Source organism: Artibeus jamaicensis, unplaced genomic scaffold, assembly GCF_021234435.1.
Source record: "Artibeus jamaicensis isolate MK-2021 breed Jamaican fruit bat unplaced genomic scaffold, CSHL_Jam_final scaffold_369, whole genome shotgun sequence".
In the NCBI taxonomy this organism is placed as follows: Eukaryota; Metazoa; Chordata; class Mammalia; order Chiroptera; family Phyllostomidae; genus Artibeus; species Artibeus jamaicensis.
The window spans coordinates 40,142,847-40,163,465 of NW_026522042.1; the positions used below are offsets into that span (position 1 = coordinate 40,142,847).

Sequence of the window (20,619 nt, forward strand, 5' to 3'; positions counted from 1 at the left end):
GGTCGCAGGACTTCCTGGATGGATTCGTCCGAAGCCTTGATAGTCTAGCTCAAATTAGAGACTATGATTTAATAGCATTAAAACCCATAGGCCTATCTGGTGACCTGAATATAAGAATAAGGAAGGTGGCTGGTTAACATAGTCCTGGGCTTAGGTTTTTAAGGTGGATATAGCAGAAGGCCTAGGAGCAATTATGGTTTTATTGAAGGACTGTTGAACTGATAGATGAGGCTCACTTATGACATTTGAGTAACCTGGACAACGGGACAATTGGAAGATTTCCCTGGCCCCTTCTGTACCAGGAGGGGCCTCGCCGATTCCTGGGTACCCCCACCTGTAAGTCCAAGCTCTAACCACACTCCCAAGTGGTGTATACACCAGTGGTGAGCTTCACCCTCGGGGGCTGACCCGAGGAAGAGGCCCACATAGGCTCTGGGAGCCATTTGAACAGGAATTTAGGAGTCCTGACTCCTCAGAGCCTAACCGTGTGGAGGAGATGGGGTGTGGCTTTGGGCTCTGCATGGTTACCTCCCCTTAGCTCTCGAGGGGAGTGCAGTGGCAGGAGGGCCAAAGTGGGGCTCTCTAAAGCATAGGGACCACCCAGGCCTGAGCAGAGTGCCAGAAGAAGCCCGTTGGAGTGAGGAAATAGAGGCATTAGAGGCCTGGAGGTCTGAAGGAGCTAGAATAATAAGAATCATAAGTGTAGAGAAGGGGAAGCTGAGAAGACAGAAGTTCATGGTCAGAGAGTAGAGTATCAGAATTTACCTTCTCTGAAGAGCATCTCTGAGTGGGTGATAAAAAGAACATAAAGATTCTTGGAGTGAAGTAGGTCAAGAAACTGAAGTTAAGGGAGAGGTGTAGCTCATCCATCTACCCTTCTAGAGTCTCCCCAGGGTGATTTTTGGAGCTTTCCATGTTGGGAAAGGCCTGTAGAGCCACGTTTTTGATAAGCGTGAGGGAATGGCAAAGAGGTCAGCAGACAGTAGCCAGTGATGCAGCAGGAGGCAGCAGCCTCAGAGCAGTCCAGTGGTGTTGCAGTCATGGTTTGGATGCTGCAGTGGGGATCAAGGGGAAAGTTCGCTCCACCCAAGAGCCCAGTAGCAGGAGGAGACTGAGAAAATAGGCGTACTTGATGAGGGAGGTGTTGCATTCTGCAGGGATGTAGGTCTCAGCTGCAATGAAGTAGAAAAGACAGTGCTCCAAGAAGAGGTTGAGGATGAAAGGAAGTTTGACTGTCCAGTGAGAGACTAAGTGTATGGGAGGGGTTGCCCCATCAGAGATGCTTTACTGTTTGGGACTGTGGCAGGAATGTGCAATGTGAAAGCATACTCCCAACAGAGAAAACAGTTAAGTTCACAAATGTTTGATATGTTGAGGGTCTAGAACCAGGAACCTTTAGGTAAAATTTTGTAACTTGGTTAGCACAGCTAATAAATAAGATTAACTCTGCATTATTTAAAATAAGGATTGGTGAAATTTAAACAGTCTTAGAGAAGAACCACTTTTATAAATCGTGTTGTTAGTACATTAAGCCCTGTTCTTGTAGAGAGAACTGAGTCTTTCCACTGCACTGTGGCTCTTGAAAGGAGTGCTTAGTCATATGTGTCTCTCAGTGTCGTTAGGATTAAATGAATGTTTTTACACTGCCTGGCCCACAGGAACGACTCAGTAACTTCTCCTTTCCTCACTTTCTGTTCTTTCTTCCCTCCAAAGAAGACCCCCGGGAGCTGCTTTAAGAGTGGAAAAGAGAAAGGACACCCATGGGAGGGGACAGGGGTACATCTCGTTCCTGCAATGAGATTGCCTACTGCAGCTCCGTGAGGACTCTCTGCAGGATGAAAGTGCTCCTGATGTGTGCTGCACAGCCACATCAGTAGCACTGCCACAGTGACTGTGGAGCATTTGAAATGTGCCTAGTGCAGCTGAGATCTGAATTTTTTAGTTTATGTACTCTTACTTAATTTAAATGTAAATAACCACTTGTGGTTGCTATATTGAACAGCACAGATGTAGCAGATAAAGAGCTATTTGGCCGAAGGCTTTAAGGTAGAAATGGGCTGCATGCCTAAAGGAAAAGGTAAGCCTTGGGGAGGTGCATGGCTGGGCTTTGGCACAGGGGAAATATGAAATGAAAGGGCCTCTCTGCTCTGATGAAAGGAGCCTGGACTTTAGCTACGGCCTGATAAATTGTAAGGAGAAGGGTGCCTTAGTTGAATCATGAATTGCAAAAAACAACTTTATGAACAGTAGGAATCAGGATTAGAAGGCAATGGTTCTGATGAAAGAGAAAAAGAGAAATAATTAAAATAAACATACAGGATTACAGTCTGGGGGCGTTAATGAAATGCAGCCCTCGATAGCAGCTTGTAAAGAAATATGAGTTCTAAAGTAAACACTAGGAATATTTACCAAGTACTTTTGAAGACTCGGGGCAAATGTCGGAAATGCCCTGCATTTCCTGTGCTACAGGAAGGGGCATGTGCTACAACACAGTAACACTACAGGGAAAGGATGAGCGGCTGGATACACTGAAAATTTTGGGATAAGATGTAGAAGTTCTGACATTTGACATAATGGAGTGTCACTTGAGTCTGGGCTCTGATAAAAAACACATTTCCCTGAATGGATGTTTACTTGTGATGATGAAAGAAAATGGTGTTGCTGTAATGTTTTAGCCACATCAGTCCCATCTCATTTCAGATAAATAATGAGCATCTACTTATTCTGTGCTCTGCAGTGTTCAGTGAGTTCAGGCTGGGGGTGTGACGAAAGAGATGTACAATAGGTATGATGCTGGAGAAAGTCCTAGTGTAACGTAGAATACAAGACAAGCCCTTAGAACAGGAGAATGACAGTAGTTTAAATGTCTAAAGGGAATGGCACCTGCAAAGGGTGATAGGAGCTCACATCTGGAGAACTGGAAGGGTCAAAGGACCCTTGATGTGAGGAAGTGGAGGCCTTTATGCTTCAAAAGGAAAATGAAGCCATTGAGTCAGAATGCTTCTGAAAGTACATTCCATAAAATGCTTTGCAGAAATTTTAAGACAACAGTCAACTCAAAAGAGCTGTGGCGTGCTCATTGTCCAAATGAAATTGTCCAACCTGGTGACCTCTGCCAACATCTGTGCCACTTCCTGTCTTTGTCTAAGTACTTCATTTGTTTGTTGGATACAGGAGATCACTGTGTAACAAAGGCATCTTCCTATCAATTTCAGTGTAGTTAGAAATTTCAGAGTTGTGTGTAGAAAATACTTTAAAGACAGAAGACACTGAACAAGGCATGGTTGGCACAGAATTAGTAAAGAATTTAGAAGTTTGTAGGAAAAAAACTAGTGTTTAATTAGACTGTAAAAATCTCAGATTTAATTAGATTTTTAACTCTCAGATGTACATAATAACCCCTGTAGAAAAAGACAGGATCACACTCTGTTGCCTGCTTTCAACTTTTATAACTCTCAGTTGCAAAAAGTCAATTAAAAAACTCTTCACTAGATTCTTACGGGGACAAGCACAGTTGCCAGAATGACTACAGGTACCCTCACTGGTTTCCCACCCAGGTACTGAGTCACTGAAGAGGAAGATGAGAGAAGTGTACCAACATTCACAGCATCGGATGGCCTTGAAATTGTAACAAGGGAGCAGGAGGGATGCTGAGCAAAATGATGATGGAAGAGGAAGAGCAGAGACGAGGCATAGAGAAAAGTTCTCAGTAGATCAGTATGTTTTAGTTGGAAGTATAAGGGGATCCTTCTGTCTCCATTCCTTTTCTTTTCTTTGGTAACAAGAATTATCAATCCTGAAGGAAATTAGGACAAAGGATAACAAAAAATTTAGTGTGTTCTGTTGACCCATGAAATCATGATTTCTAGCTTCTGCGACTTTCTCTTCACCCGTTCTACACTTGGGGAATAATACTACTTTGAGGAAGGGATGGCTTTTCATTCATTGCAGTAGAAGCTGCGGTGGTCGTGGGCATATCTGTATAGTCACGGTGCAGGTGCTGGCATCTCCATCAGCGTACCTGAGTAAAAATCAGATTGTACTGTGACCAAACACTCGACCTTTTGAAAAGTGTTAGGAAATAAATGAAAACCAATGGAGGTCATCTTATCAGTGAAATGTTTGGAGTAGTTTTCTTTCAAAGCTGTTTAACAATAAAGAAAATGCGTCCATTACAACATAACCAAAAGCGGGTCCAGCTGCCTGCTGCTATGGAAGCCAATACTCAAGAGGCAGGTGCTGATGTAAAGGAAAGTGGTTTATTTTTAGATGCTGGCCATCTGGAAGAAGGGGGACTCATGTCTGAAAGCCCATCTCCTGGATGATGGGGAACTCACATCTCAAAGCCCATCTGTACCTCTCAGTGGAGGCAGAGGCTTTTATGAGGAGGGAGAGGGGAACAGAACAAAGAGATCAAGGGAGGGGGTTGGAAAGCTCTACGTGCAGACGAGCACAGTGCATTCCAACTGTGATGGGCCGGTGTGGGTCATCCTGGCTTCACGTCATCCTGGATCTGTAGTTGAAGGTCAGCAAATTTCCCAGAACTGGGATGCTCAAAGGTTGCAGTCTGTGTCTTTTGAGCTTAGTTCCTAGGATTCTTATACAAAATACTATTCCTCTACAAGCCACATATTATTCAGCACTTTGAGAAACTATGACAGAAGAATGGTAGGGTGGGTTATGGTTTCCTACCATTATAATTTTCCACTGTTATGATTGGTTTGTACTAAGAGGACTGGCAAAGAGAGCAGGGTATTAAAATGCAGAGGTCCTAAGTTTTAGTCATTAGTCCTCCACTTGCTATTCATTGCCTCAGTAACCCCATGGCCAGCCGGGTCACCTGTACTAGAACTTCCTTGAAAGCCTGGTCAGTCATGGTCATGGCTGATGCCTTCAAGGCCTTAATTCTCTGTATCTATGAAGAATTGTGGGAATAATTATTTGGGGAATTTTCAGCCAGCTCCACACATTGAATTTCACATCTCTGCTGTTTTAAGCCACCATCAACCCTATAGGGCCTTTTAGTCACTCATCATTTCTTGTGTTCTGACCTTTATACTCTTTTCTGTACTCATTCCTTTATCAGTTTTGATTCCTTTATCAGTCAGGGTCCCGTATGCGGCAAATAACAAAAGCACATTCAGACCGGCTTAAACAGTAGACTCACACAACTGGAAAGTCTGGCTCTGGGTCAGGCTTCAGGATTAGCTGATCTAGGGTAGGAGCCCAGTGATGTCAGTAAATATCTGGTTTCCTTCCTTTATTTTTCCTTCACAATATTTATTTCATCATAAATCAGCTTCCACTTTTTTCTCGTAAGGTACATACCAGCTGCACTCAAGGACACCAACTTGCTCAGTTTCAGTAGAAGTAAGACCCCCTTTCTCTCACAGGGGTTCTGAGGTAGGGGCAGCCCCCTTTAAAGATCATGGACTGTGTGGGTGATGCATGGGAACTGGGAAGAAAATGCATGTGTAATTAACTGGCAAGGGGAAGCAGTGAACGCCTGGACCATCAGTACAGGTTCAGCTATCCGCTATGCTCTTCGACTCCTCCCTTGTCACTTCTGCAACCCTTGTCCCATAATAAACAAACTCCTCTACTTTTTCATACTCTGGATTGTCTCTTCTCCTTTTAACCTTTACTGAAATCCACTCAGCCCTGAGGAAAACACTTCCCCTACACCCATCTACTAAATACTGCAAAGTTAGAAGGAAAGATCCACATCTCCTACCTTGCCCCCAGCTATCCTCGCAGGCCAACACTTCTTCATCTTGTGTAAAAATACCTCCCAAGGCTCCCAGTCTGGTTTTACCCTTCTATACCCTGCCCACAACGTCCTCTCCCAACCACCTGGGCAGCCCCTTCTATTCTTTGAAGACTTTGGCTCCTGGTTCCCTCTTCCCTTCTCCTAGGCCCACCTGTCAAGCCGTGGACTCCAATGTTCGTGTAGACAGTATATCTAGTACTAGGTTGTTGGCTCTTTGCACTCTCCAGTTCATTTATGTCAACCATCCCCTCCAAGAAAATATCCAGCTTTTGTCAGACTGCTTAGCCTTTGAATTCTTAAATCCAAACACATCACATTTTTACTGTAACCCAACTACTCGTATTTTGCCTGTTTTATTGATGTTACTGAGGCTGTAGTCTTTCCTTCCATCTGAAGCAAATTGCTCTGCCCATGCTTTAGATGCCATTTGTCCCTACCTCCATCGGGACCTTTCTGTCTCTGTGTGTCATTTACTGCTAAAGTGAGCAAATTACTTTCAAGTGGAATCATGAAAAATGATAAATTGCTTAAACTATTCAAACAAAACATAAATATATACTTATTTCCAAATATTTTGTTGCAAAATGAAGGCCTTTTTGACCAGTATGAGTCACTTGATTGCAGTTCCTCACTGTCCTTGCATAAAATACACCTAAAATGTACCACTTTTTATTTCCACTTTTAGTTTTTTTAAGTGGAACACACCTAAAGACGCACATAATTAATCTGAATCAGAAGTCTTCCAAATCATCACATTTCTTTTCTTAAACTTCTATTACAGCAGAGGTTTTTTTCAGGTTGGCTTTGTAGTCACTATTAAAAAGAATTTCTAAAACAGTGTAGCTAAACAACAAATCATTCTTTTTGCATACATTTAATCAGTTAAATATTTAAATCACATGAAAACAAGAATAATAGTCATAAGCAGGTTTTGGATCCCTTTGTGAATTTGTACCTCAACTGGTTGAGGAAAAATGTGAAAATATATTAGAAAGTAGTCTGCCATTAACCAGTATATGTCCCATTAGAGACATCAGTTAATGTAGACAATTAAGACCATCAGTATCTAGGTGTCTCCCATCTTAGAAATGCATCCCTCTGTTGCCTCAGCCACTTCTAGCTGCACGCTTAGTTAGCTCTCCTTGTTTTCACAGCCAACTCTATAGAGAACTCTCTCCTGTTCCCACCTTCTTCGTAGCCCTCAGTCGTAGTACTCTGACCTTCACCCCTACGACCCCACTGACACTGGTCTTGCCAAAGTCATCTATGACATTCCTATCATTCAGTTCAACAGATACTCTTTCATCTTTCTTTTCTTTTTCTTTTTTTTTTATTTTTCTTTTTTTATTTTTAAATTAATTTATTTTTTTTAATTGATTATGCTGTTACAGTTGTTCTATTCCCCCCTTCATTCCCCTCCACCCTGCCCCCCAACCCCACCATTACCCCCCTTTAGTTTATGTCCATGTGTCTCAAGTCCTTTAGGTTCTATATTTCCCATGCTATTCTTGCCCCCCCATCTATTTTCTATCTACTGTCTATGCTACTTATTTTCTGTACCTTCTCCCCCCCTCTCCTCCTCCCACTCCCCTGTTGCTAACCCTCCTTGAGATCTTCATTTCTATATTTCCACTCCTGATCTAGCTGTTCTTTTAGTTTGCTTTCGTTTTAGGTGTGGTTGTTAATAACTGTGAGCTTGTTGTTCTTTCACTGTTCATGTTTCTTTAACTTCTTTTTCTTAGATAAGTCCCTTTAACATTTCATATAATAAGGGCTTGGTGATGATGAACTCCTTGAATTTGGTCTTATCTGAGAAGCACCTTATCTGTCCTTCCATTCTAAATGAAAGTTTTGCTGGATAGAGCAATCTTGGTTGTAGGTCTTTAGATTTCATGATTTGGAATATTTCTTTCCAGCCCCTTCTTGCCTGTAAGGTCTCTTTTGAGAAATCTGCTGACAGTCTGATGGGGACTCCTTTGTAGGTGATTGTCCCCTTAGCTCTTGCTGCTTCTAGGATTCTCTCCTTCATTTTAATTTTGGCTAATGTAATTATGATATGCCTTGGTGTGTTTCTTCTTGAGTCCAACTTTTTTGGTACTCTCTGGGCTTCTTGGATTTCTTGGAAGTCTATTTCCTTTGCCAGATTGGGGGAAATTTTCTTTTATTATTTGTTCAAATAGTTTTTCCACTGGTGGTTGTGTCTTTCCCCCCTTCTGGTACCCCTATAATTCGGATATTGGAGCGTTTAAAGATGTCCTGGAGGTTCCTTAGACTCTCCTCATTTCTTTGAATTCTTGCTCCTTGACTCTTTTCTGTTTGGCCATTATTTGGTTTCTTCTGGTCCACTCCATTGATTTGAGTCCCAGTTTCCTTTTCATCTCTATGGGTTTCCTGTGGAATTCCATTCATTTCCCTTAATTTAGCCTTCATATGTTTCTCTAATTTGTGGCTATAATCAACCAGATCTGTGAGGAAGCTGATGACCAGTGTTTTAAACTGTGCGTCTGAGAGTTTTGCTATTTCTTCGTCCCTTAGATTTATCTCTGGGGCTTTGAGGTCTCCCTGCGACATTTTTGGTCTGTTCTGGCCCTTTAAATGTGAGAAACTGCGCCTTGGACTCCCAGGTCCCTGGGTTGTGACGCTGTATGTGGGGGCGTGGTCAGAGCGGGGAAATGGCGGCGCCCTCTATCACCGCTGTGGCCGGTCCAACCGCCCACTCCCTCGCTCGCGCGCAATTAGGCAACCGCAGTTAACTCGCTGCACCGCCTCCCCACTGTCTCCTCTGCAGTCGCTCACCCGGTGGGCCGCTCGGTCGCTCACTAGGTCCAATCCTGGGTTTGGAACCCGTGCGTCTGGATTCGCGCGTCTGGATTCCGCGCCCGGGTCCGACCAGCCCTCCCTTGCAGCTCCTCACCAGACGCCGGTTTCGCCCCTTACCAGTTGGGCTGAAGAATTTGTTGTTAGCGGACTTCCGAAAAGTTCAGTTTTCCGTGTTCTGGTTGTGTTTTCTGATGCTAATATTTAGTTGTCCCTAAACTTGGTTGTGTGAGGAGGCACGGCACATCCACCTAAACCTCCATCTTCTTTTTCTTTTTTTGAAGATTCTATTTATCCATCTCTAGAGGGGAAGGGAAGGAGGGGGAGAGAAATATCAATGTGTGGTTGCCTCTTGTGCATCCCCTGCTGGGAACTGGCCTGCAACTCAGGCATGTGCCCTGACTGGGAATTAAACTGCGATCCTTTGGTTCGCAGGCCTGTGCTCAATCCACTGAGCTACACCAGCCAGGGCCCATCTTTCTTTATTTGTACATTCGGTGCTGTTATTCACTCTCTCTGTTTTTTTTAGTGCTTGCTTTTCAGAACTTCCTCAACCCAGCCTGTCTTGGTTTTCCTTCTACTTCAGTGATTAAACTACAGTTACAGCTCAGTTGTTATTCTCTTCTCACTCTACAAACTCCTTGGGCCGGTTCAACCACCCCTCTAACTTCAATTACCATTTAATATTAACAAATTCCACTTACATGGGCCACAACCACTTGACATGTCCAATGTTGAATTTCTCTTTTTTACCCACAAAGAGCTTCCTCTTCCCCTTTCTGAGTTCCTGGTTTTAGTACTGGCCGCATCATCTGTTAGTCCACGTCCAAGACAGAAATCTGGACATCCTCTGACTCTCATCTCACCCGCACATCAATTCAGTACCAATTCTGCTTCCTGAATATCTATTAAATCACCCCAATTTCCTCCATTTTTAGCTCAATGTACCATAATCTTATGCTCCAAATACAGTTAATAGCTTCCCTCTAGAATGGCTTCTCTTTCAAACCTTTCAACTCACTATAATTTGAATGATTTCTCTAAAATTCTTATTTTATTTCATCTCTCACCTGATTGAAACACTTTGATGGCTCTTGTTGCCTTCAAAATAAGGTTGAACTTTTTAGTGATTGCCAAGGCTCTGCATTCAGTACTTCTTACTTACCTTTTTAGACTTCTCTCTCTTTGCAGCCTTTGGCCTTTGGATAGCACATTGTCCAGATTTTGGCTTGCCCCTTTCTCCTGACAGAAACTCTTCCTAGAAAAGTTTCCTTTGTGGTCTTTCAGAGTTTGCTCTGCTGACCCCTATCATAGCACTCATCTCAATATAGTGTGATTGCCTGTATATCAGTTTGTCTTCTCTACTGTATTATAATAGTGGGTCCCAGTCAATTTGCCTTTTTATTCTCGGTACCTGTCACGGTGACCAGGCACAGTACATGCTCATAAACACAGAGTATTTGCTGAGTAAATGACCTTAAACAAGTCACTTAGCTTCCCTGAGCCTCAACTGAATCATCTATTAAAAGGGAATAATGTCTTACCTAACTCATAAGGTTGTTTGGGGTCTTGTAAAATAGTAGGAATAAAGTTTATTAGCATAGTGGTTAAGAGTGTGGGATCTGGATCCGTACACCTGGCTTTTAATCCTGGCTCCTACCACATGCGACCTCGGGCAAGTTACTTAACTTCTCTGTGTTTTAGTTTCCTCTTTGGTGATATAAGAATAGCCATAGTGTCTGCCTCATGGAGTTTTGTGAGAGTGGAGTTAATAAATGGAAAGCACTTAGTACAGTGCCTAAACACACAACAAATGTTTGCTATGATAACATTCTTATTTGTAAGCTCTAAAGTGATCTATACACACAAACACATACATCTGTGGATAGGGGCACCCATGGCATTGATCATTAACATGTGTGAGGGCTTAGAGGATTGGTATCATTCTTCTTAATTTTTTTCTTTTCAAATAATATCATAGCTATAGTAGAGTTTAAGCTATAAGTTTGAATTTAAGGCTTGCTACAGTCTTAAATTAGCAAGTCTTACTACTATGGCAAGTCTTAAATTCAAACTTCTATTGTTGATTTACATGAAATTTTGTTAAAAAATTAGTTGGTGTTCAACATAAAAATTTTTGAATGTTTCCTTGTTGAATCCCCCAAATTTTTGAGTCTGTATACAAAGTAGATGGACATCAGCACAAGAAAAACATTTACATAAGAAAAATTACTTGAGTAACTTATCAAGGACAATTAGTATGTATTTGACACCTAGTTTTATTTTTTTATTATTTAATTACATGAATATTTTAATGTTTGGAACATACAAATTTCATTAAATCTATAATGAAATAGATTCAAGAAAAAATAAAGCAGCCTTGAGTTTTTTCATATGTTTACTTTTTATTCAATTTGTTAATATTGCAGAGTTCTTGCATTATCCACGCCTGAAAATTCGAGAAAGAAATGGTACAATGGACAGCCTGTCCACCCATCATACACTACATTAAATTTGATTCATGCGCATTTTGATAATGTCCTAATTATTTTAAAAGTTGTAACAAGAGTTGGTTTTACATCTTCTGCAGGTCTTTAGATTTCTGGTACAGTATGCCGATAAATAAGTTCCACATACCCATCTCAGTTCATTCCTCAGTAACATAACCCTCAACAAAATTTTGCTAGAAAAAAAATGCATACTTTTAAGGAAAACAAATTTGTGCCTGAAGGTCCAAGAGATTTGTTAAGATTTTTGCTTGGCAAATGAAGTATTCAGTTTAACCAAGAATCCCTCATTTCTCACCTAATCATCCAGCCTCTCCTTGGCTTGCTTGGCAACTTACCCAAACACATTGGAAGGCAAGCATTTTGCCTGCCACCTCAAATAACACCAACATTAGTGCCCAGAAATGGTTGGCAGGTCCTATCAGGAATCCTGTAGAACCCCAGGAGTCAGATTCCTGCATTGACGCTTTTACGGGAGTGTTTAGTTTTGTGCATACGTGCTCAGCTGAAGGAAATTTACTCAATTTTATTAAAAAGTTTTCTTTAATTTAAATTTAATTAAATAATATCCGTTTGTATATTGACTTTAGACCAAATAAAAATGCCTAATTTTTATTCTTTTTCTGATTCTTTTTAGACTTGGTGGTTGCAGGATTTTATTCAGAATGACTTTAGGAAGAGAAATGATGTCTTCTCTTCAGGCAATGTCTTCCTATACTGCGGTTGGCAGGAATGTTTTAAGGTGGGATCTTTCCCCAGAGCAAATTCAGACAAGAACTGAGGAGCTCATTGCGCAGACCAAACAGGTGTACGATGCTATTGGAATGCTTGACCTTAAGGAAGTGACTTACGAGAACTGTTTGCAGGCACTGGCAGACGTAGAGGTGAAGTACATAGGTGAGTAGGATGCAAAAACACATTGATATTTCATTACGTGGGCATCATGAACAATTTTACATTTTCTGTGTTGGCAGTCCATTTTCCAGTTTTACAAGACATTGATTTTTACGTAATGATTAATTAATTGCTTGGAATTGAATTACCTAAGATTAATATTTTATATTATGTTGGCGAAGGTGTATACTCTCATTTCATCTGCTTTCTAGGCAGCATTGTCTATATACCAAAACTTTTAAAAAGTTCAAACCCTGGCCTAGTAATTTCCCATTTATGCATTTAATCTAAGAAATAATCAGATGCAGGAAAAATCATGTACAAATTTATGTATAAACAGGTACTCTATCATAAGCAAAAGCTTGGAAGCAACCCATAAGTATCAACTAATAGAATGACAAAATAAATTATAATACATTCACCCCTGTAACACTGTATGGCCATTAAAATCATGTTTAGAAGCAGGATTTAATGGCATAGAAAAAAGGACATAGAAGGAAAACTAGAAAGAAATTTTAATAATTTAATAACCTACATATTAGTAATTGTTAATATTTGGACGGTGGGTTTACAGTTGATTTTTAAATTTTTTCTCTTTAAACTTTATTTCCCATTTTTCCTACACTAAAAGTATATTATTTTCATTATATGTGTATTAGACTCTGGGTTTTAAGAAATGAAGATTCTCATAGTTACCTCTGGGAGCCAGATATATTTTATAGGGCATTTATGACTGAACAACCTTGGCTGTGTGTCCAGGCTTCATAAGAACATAATACTATATGTCTTTCTGGATATCATTAACCCTAGTATGTCTTCTGGAATTTGGAAGGTTGTTCAGACTCTACCACTGCCCTAGAGACCTGGTCATCGCTTTGCCCTCTCTGACCCCTCAACACCAAGAGCTCCCTCCCCTACCTCCTGCCATAATGGGGACTTGACTACTTTTCCTGACCTCTGCTTCCCTTTCAGTCTCTGACTCAACTACCACTGCATCACTCTCATTAATGTCCACTAAATCTTGCTACAAGTCCTGACTTTAAACTCTTAATAAAAAGACTGTGATTGGTTTTGTTCGTCAGAGTCAACAGGGACGGGGCCCGTTCCCATGCAGTAGAGCTTTCCCAGTATGCAATTTCATGTGCATCCCCGACCCAGGCATTGTCTGCCCTGGTTCAGATACTCACTTCTCCAGCACTGGTGGCCAAGATGCTGTGCCAGCCTGGTAACATCTACATTCACCAATATGAAAAATCAGTGGGGAAAAACAACAAAATATTTTTTAAAGAATTATCTTTTTCCCCAATAATACAGCTTTTAAACGTACTTTTAGTTTTGTGATGTTTGTTCTTACTCTCCTATAAATTTATCTTTCTGGGTTAATCATCCTAAGGATAGACTTTTAAAGACTAACTTTCTCTTATCTGTGTATGTTCTCAGAGATCATTCTGCCTCCAGCAAGAACTGTTAAAACCCCACTTGTCCAGTGCCAGGTACTGGACATCAGTGTTGTTTATAGCTTGGCAGCTAGAGTATAAGTCTGGTTCCAGGTCTTTGTGGCAAACTAAGGAAGGAAATGGTTTCCAGTATCATTGTTTGTTTAAGAATATGTTCCCAATTTTAGGTTCCTGTATTTTATACTGCTCATTTAAGTTTCTGAGTAGTTTTATCCCACTTAATAATCTTTTTGAGCTTATTTTAAAAAGTAAACAAATTATAACTATGTAGTTAATTATATCACTTAAGTGCTGTAGGTATTAAATTTTAAATCTCTTTTATTTTTTCTTTAATAAGGGGCATAGAATTATATATTAAACCAAATACTAAAAAAATTATCTAATTTGATTTTTTAAAACACAGTATGAATTTGTTCAGATATTTGTGGCAGTTTTTTACACCTTCATTTGTAATAATGTTTTAAGAGGACTGATAAAAGTGCTGTTAAGTGAGGTAGCTTGTTTAACTGTACAATTTCTTGGTATGTAAAGGGTAGCTATCCTGCTTACCATATATCACATATATAGATTTTACCTATTTACAACACCTTTAAAGGTACTGTAGATAAAATAAAAGTATATTCATTGTCATAGCATAACCACGGCCATCCCTCGCTATAAACCATCCTCATTTGTTTCTATACTATGGGTTATTTTATTGACATCGGATTTTTGCCCAATCAAAGTCAAAATACAAATATATGAAAAACCTGAGAACAAGTTTAATATGTGAGAATTAGAGTAGACTCCCTTAGCACCATCATTTAGCAGGAATAGCCCCAATATTCAGCTCAGTGCGTGTGTCCACTGAGTTTTCCGAGAATCTTCTGAAGTTGTTTATAACTCTTGATGTTTGTATGGAATGTTTGCATTCGGGGAGGGTCCATATCTTGAATTTAATTCTTTAAGAAATCTGGAGTAAAGGTTAAGAACTTCGATTCTAAATAAAATCTGTCCCACTAAATTGTTTTTTAAGCATCCTCTGTCCCTACCCTTGCCCATACTCTCTGCTTCTCCAACCCTGTACTGAGCGCTTCCTTTTGGCCCACCACCCTCTAAGGTCCAGCCTTCTCCATGAGGCTTCTGCACAGCGCCCGGCCCTCAGCTTTGCTGCCTTTCAGTTGCTATCCCATTCATAACCTGCTCTGCCCTGTATTCTTCTTCTTTTTAATGCACTGTTCCCCACCCCAAGTTGCCAGACTATAAAATTCCTCACTATAAGAACTATGCCTTTATCTTTCTGTATTCCCAGTTTGCAAATCACATCCAAAGCTACATTAATAAGTGCTCACTGCACACCCTTCTCATTCCTAATAATGCCACTGGGACAGCCAAGCCCTGCTTTACATGCTGTGGTTTGGGTTTTTTTTGTTGTTGTTTTTGATAGCCTTAGGAACCTTTATAGAAAGTCTAAAATGAAAAGCCTTTATCAGGATAATCATTCATCTAGCTAGGAAGTATTTTTCTTAATGCTGGCTTGCTGAGTCCTTACGGTTTTCTCCTCTGTTAACAGTGGAGCGCACCATGCTGGACTTTCCCCAGCATGTCTCCTCGGACAAAGGAGTACGGGCAGCAAGCACAGAAGCAGACAAGAGGCTTTCTCGTTTTGATATCGAGATGAGCATGAGAGAAGATATATTTCGGAGAATTGTTCATTTACAGGTAAATGATGTTATGAGTCTCTTTAAAAGAAAAAAAATCTGACAAAAACCTAAAACCTTTGGCCAGCAATACAAAGTACTTGATGCTCTTAGATTTTGTTCCTAATTACTATAAACAGTAGACATAGCACAGTGTTATATAATTTTATATTATACCACTTAGGTTTATGTTTAGCTGCTAATTGTATTCACTTAAGATTAAAGGCCAAGTATAAAAGATTGTACATCTTAGCCACCATGAAGTTGATGGTTCAATTGAAAAACCTCTTTGAATTTTCAAAATATGGCAAGGTTTATATTAGATCACGTCAACTAGAAGTAAATGGAACTGAGCTGTTTATCTGTAAATATGGCGTGGTCTTGTCCATCGAATTGGCGACTTGCTGCTGCTGCTGCATGCCACAGCTGGTCTTCACACTTTGGAGAATTAGCATGGAGATCATGGGTAATGAATGTTGTAGGCGGGTCTGACCTGAGTGTTTTTGATCTCATCACCAGTGTTGATTGGATTTCTAGCATTTTTAGCTTATCTCTGTTTTAAATTTTCAATTTCATGATTTTTTGAAAACTTCAGCAATTTGTTTAAGAAACAAGTAATGTTTTATAGTCTTACACATTTCTGTTTAATTTTACGTTTCTTTATGCAAAAATCTCAATAATTTTGTTCCTTTTAGCAAATTTTGACAGTTGAAATAAAAAGGCAGTATATCAAATGTTTTATTTGCAGCTCACTGTAGAATATGTGATCAAGACTTAATGTAGACATATAAGAGTGTATGCTGTCTATTCTCCCAGGTCAAACAAGCATTTTTCACCCTATAATCTATAATCATCTCTGTGGTTCAGAATTGTTCATCTTTGGCACTGTAAAAATAACAAGTTAAAAAACGTTATTATTATTTTTTATTAACTAATTTTTTTAATCCCAGTTATTACTTTATGGGATTCAAATTATGGCCTTTACAGTCTATTTTTATTTTATTCCCAATAATCTAATTTCCATTCAATCTATCTATTTCATTTGTGTTTTAAAATCTTCCTTGGAATTTCTAATTTTCTTTAACTGTTTTCATCCTGACTTCTAAGTCCTCATTTGGGATTTTCTAGCCAGTATTTCACCCCGTCTCCATTAAGCAGCCCAGTCACTCCCCTTTTCTCCTCCTCCAGCTCCAGCAGCCACCCTTCTGCTTTCTGGCTGTGGATTTGCCTGTTCCAGATATTCCGTATACATGGAACCACACAGACAAATGGTTACTAGACTTAGCATGGTGATCATGTCATAGGATATATAAATGTTAAATCACTATCTTGCACACCTGAAATGAATATATGACATGACAACTATAATTTAGAAAAAGTTTTAAAGATATTTTCATTTTAATGTTACTGAGTTAGATGTTTTTATTACTGTTCCACTGTCTCTGATTTTTATGAATGTTATCAAAATATGGGAGGTTTGTCACTTCAGATTTCTTTTTTTTTTCTCTTTAGGTTTCTCTGCTTTTCTTTCTATCTCTCTCTCTCGCTCTCTCTTTCTTTCTTTCCTATGCTTTTAAATTTTGTATGTATTGTGGGCCGACCCCACCAAGTTCGAGAACAAATTGCTCTCTCTGTAGTCGACGAGGCCGTAGACTAGGACAGCGTAGTGACTGCATAAACACCAGCGCATTCATCAGATTTGTGAACTTGTGTGGGCTGGTTCACTTCTGGGGTTTGTTGTAGTAATTTATAGTAGTTTCAGATTTGTTCTCATAATTTTTCCCTTTTCCAAATGGAGTAATTACCCTCATTTGCATGGATTGTCATGTGAACATTTTTAGGAGCTTTTACAATGTCTGTTAAGGATACATCAGAACAATAAAAAATAATTGTAGTGTTTATTTATGCATCGGAGCTTATTTGGTGAATTTAGTTACCTTTAAATACCTTCCTTGACAAATAGTTGTTTATTTGGGAAGTATTTAAAATCTAGAACTATCAGTATCAGTTCTATGCTGTAATTGAGCACTTCAGTAAATGGCAAATCTTATTCTCCAGTCCTGACAAAGATTTCTCAGTTGTTGGCTAAAAAGCCAGCAAAGATTAAAAAAGGTTTTACAGACACTCTCTCTATCCATATTGGTAAGAAAAATGTACAGTGCCTTCATGATAAAATAATCCAGGCACACAATATTTTATTCCAGTGGCCTGCTAAGAAATAACTGCAGAAGAGGAAGTCTTCGGTGAAATAGAGTCTGAATTATGCAAGCTAAATTTGGGGAATACAGGTATCTATTGTACTATTATTGACATATATCTTTTTAGAGCTGTGGGCTCTGGTCATGCCAGTTCGTCTTAGCCAGCTAATGGTTTAAACAGGAGAGCTTTAATGTTACAATTTAACAGGGGTGTCCAACCGCAGCCTGTGGGCCGCATGTGGCCCTGTGGGCCGCATGTGGCTTGTGGCCCAGGATGGCTATGAATGCAGCCCAACACAAAGTCAGAAATTTACTTAAAACATTGTGAGATTTTTTTTGTTTGCAAGAGTGTTTATGCATTTAATGTGCGGCCCAAGACAACTCTTATTCTTCCAGTGTGGCCCCCAGAGACACCAAAAGGTTGGACACCCCTGATTGTAAATGAATAGATCATGGGATTAAATGCTGTTATGTACTTGAACAGTCAGAGACCTAGTACCAAAATAAAATACAAGAACATGCGCCTTAAAACCATGGCAGAGAACAGAGAGAGAGAAGAAGAAGGGAAAGAAAGAAGGAAGAAGGGGGGAAGAAGGAAGAAAACCATGTCCAAAATTCAGTATGATAATGGTAATTCCCTTTACTTACCAGGTCTTCTGGATTTTGAAATGTACTGAGTCTATAGTCATTGGTCATAGTCAGTACCACAGAAACTTATGTCTTTGTCAAGCTCTTAAAAGCCTAGGGATCCCATATAAAGCATCAACAACCTTACCTTTGTTTCTTCACTAGATAGGTACCTTTTTTGCTTCCCAAGTACTTACCTCTCCTTTCATTCACTGTATGGTAGACATTACTTGCTAATGTATCTTTTCTCCTTCATATGATTTAAAATACCTCAAAGATATCCATCTTTGTCTCCCTGGTGCCTGGCGTGCCGAGGGAGCTCAGTAAGTGTGTGCCGACCGGCTCTGAACTAGTCCTGCCGTGTGGTGCCACAATGCCCGTGTCCTCCTGCTGCCCAGGGCCCACACAAAAGCAGTGAGTCTTGCAGTGGTGCCCTGAGTTAGCAAATCAGCAAGCAGGCCTCTCTGCAGCCCTTTTGTCCTGCAAGTAGGTAGTTGCCAAGGAATGTCCTCTTCACAGTAATAGGATAGAAACCTAACTGTCAATGTACTGATTAAAAAACAGACACAACAGAAAAAAACTACAAGTAGAACACAATTAAACAAGTTATACCTCTGTGTATGTTTTTGCAGCAATAGTGTCTGTATTATCATACTCCACTGACTTATATTTCTTTAGAATATTGGAAGTTTATGAAATCCGTTTCTCTAGATGGTATTCAGAGGAATACACTAGCTTAATCCCCAGAGTTCTTTCAACAGCATTATAATTTCTGCTTTAAATACACAGTACAGTGAATCCCACTAAAATAATTTGTCATTTACATAGTTTAGAAACTAGATGTGTGAATGTCCTGTGAAGAAAAAGACAAAAATCATGGGACAGGAGGTGGGCAGGATTTCAGGGAAACTAGGAAAATTTTGCACTTTTTATTACAAATTGCTAAAGAATTACGAATTAAGGATGGCGTTGTAGTTGTATGGCATATTGGGCAAAGTACTAAACTAAGAACTAGAAGACTTTATTTCTATCCCCATTTTACCTCTAAAAAGCTATGTGCTCTTAGGCAACTCCTTCACCCTCAGCCTGTAAAACAAGTGTACAAGATACAAGCATACATGTAAGTGTGTGTGTGCACGTTCACACTTTTCCATAAAAGCCCTTTGTTACAGGAGGAAGTTAGGGGAAAACTAAATCTTGTCATTGCAGAAATTTAAAAAGGGCTCTGCTGTCAGATTATATAAACTTGAAAATTACTTCAGAGACCTTTTAGCCTTCCCCCACCCCACCTACCCCTACTCCTGCAAAGGAGAAACTTCACCCCAAAAGGCCTGAGATTTGGTGCAGTTACAAGGAGATCAAGTTCTTGTTCAGGAAGGAAGGTGCAGCTACCACAGAGCCGCCGAGAAGTGTTGACTGATTCCCCCTTACAAAATCCCTGGGCAGTAACTGTGACCTTGCCTGGTGAGTGTGAGGGAGAATGTGATCCCCATCCACTCTGGGACAGGAATGTGCTTCAGGAGCACTTTTCAGAAGCTCCTTATTCCTACCAGAGGCCTTCAGAGAGTTCTCAACCCCAGAGTCAGACTGGCAAAGCATGTCTGGTTATAGTTGAGTCAGATTTTTGTTGTCATTTTTGTGGTAAGTCGCATATTTCAGTAACACATGATTAGTTATATTTTAGTTAGACCGAATTCAGGACTGATTTTTCTCAGAACATTCTTCCACCTGCTTATACTTATGTTACCTACTTGGAGTGTAAGTAGTATTACCTAATCTAGACCATGAATTTGGAGTTAACTATGCTGAGTATGAAGGGGGACCCAAAAAACCCCTGGAATTTATTTATAAAAAATTATGTATTTATTCATACATGTTTAAACTTCAGTCACCTTCAGAGACATTTTTTCACTGCTCAAAAACAGTTTTGAACTCCTTGATTTTGATGCCTTTTAGTGCTCCTGTTGTTTTTTTTTCACATGAGCAAAATGTTTCCCTTTAAGGCCTTTCTTCATCTAGAAAAAAAAAAGTTGCTTGGGATGAGACTGGGTGAATGGGGAGTGTAGGGCACCAGGGGTCATGCCATGTTTGGTCAAAAACTGCTAAACACTCTGGAATATGGGCAGATATTCACATATGTCACCAATCTTGAAACAGGCAGATGCATTGAAAGAGTCTTCCAAAAAAAAAAGTCATTGAAGGCAAATGCAGCCTCTCACAACAATGCCAGCTGGCACACTCATACAGATGGGTTCCTAGAACACTCACCGAGCTGGGGAGGCCTGTACTATAAGAGGCCCACCCTCCAGAAGATAATTCTGGTTTGGGGGCTTTCCCCCTTGTATACTTCCAGACTTTCTGAAGTAGCAGCCCAGAAATGGCAAATTGAGGCCCACTTAGAACGAAAGCCCATCCTGAGTGTAGAGTAATTCTGCTTACATTAGCTGGTGAGACTTGTGATGAGCCTCTGTCCCAGCCTCAGGGCTAAATGTGACCCAGTGAACCCAGGAACCCAGGTACCCACACTGCTGTCCAGCTGTGTGCCTGGCTCCTGTCTTGGCTCACTGCCCTGCTGGGAAGGGTCTCTGCCCTGGAGCTCCACCTGCTCACTTGGGCCCTGCACAGCTTACCCAGGCCCTTGTCCCCCACTACACAGAGCTACTGCCTACG

General features: G+C 40.3%; 1 protein-coding gene across 1 annotated transcript in view; it reads left to right on the forward strand.

The window, feature by feature from the left end:
* The window catches only part of NLN (neurolysin), an 81,713-nt gene that overhangs the window by 17,440 nt on the left and 43,654 nt on the right, over positions 1-20,619 (forward strand). The window contains exons 2-3 of the mRNA XM_037150768.2: positions 11,732-11,991; positions 14,998-15,146. Of these exons, the coding sequence (XP_037006663.2) occupies positions 11,732-11,991; positions 14,998-15,146 (409 nt within the window). The remainder of the gene's footprint in view (positions 1-11,731; positions 11,992-14,997; positions 15,147-20,619) is intronic.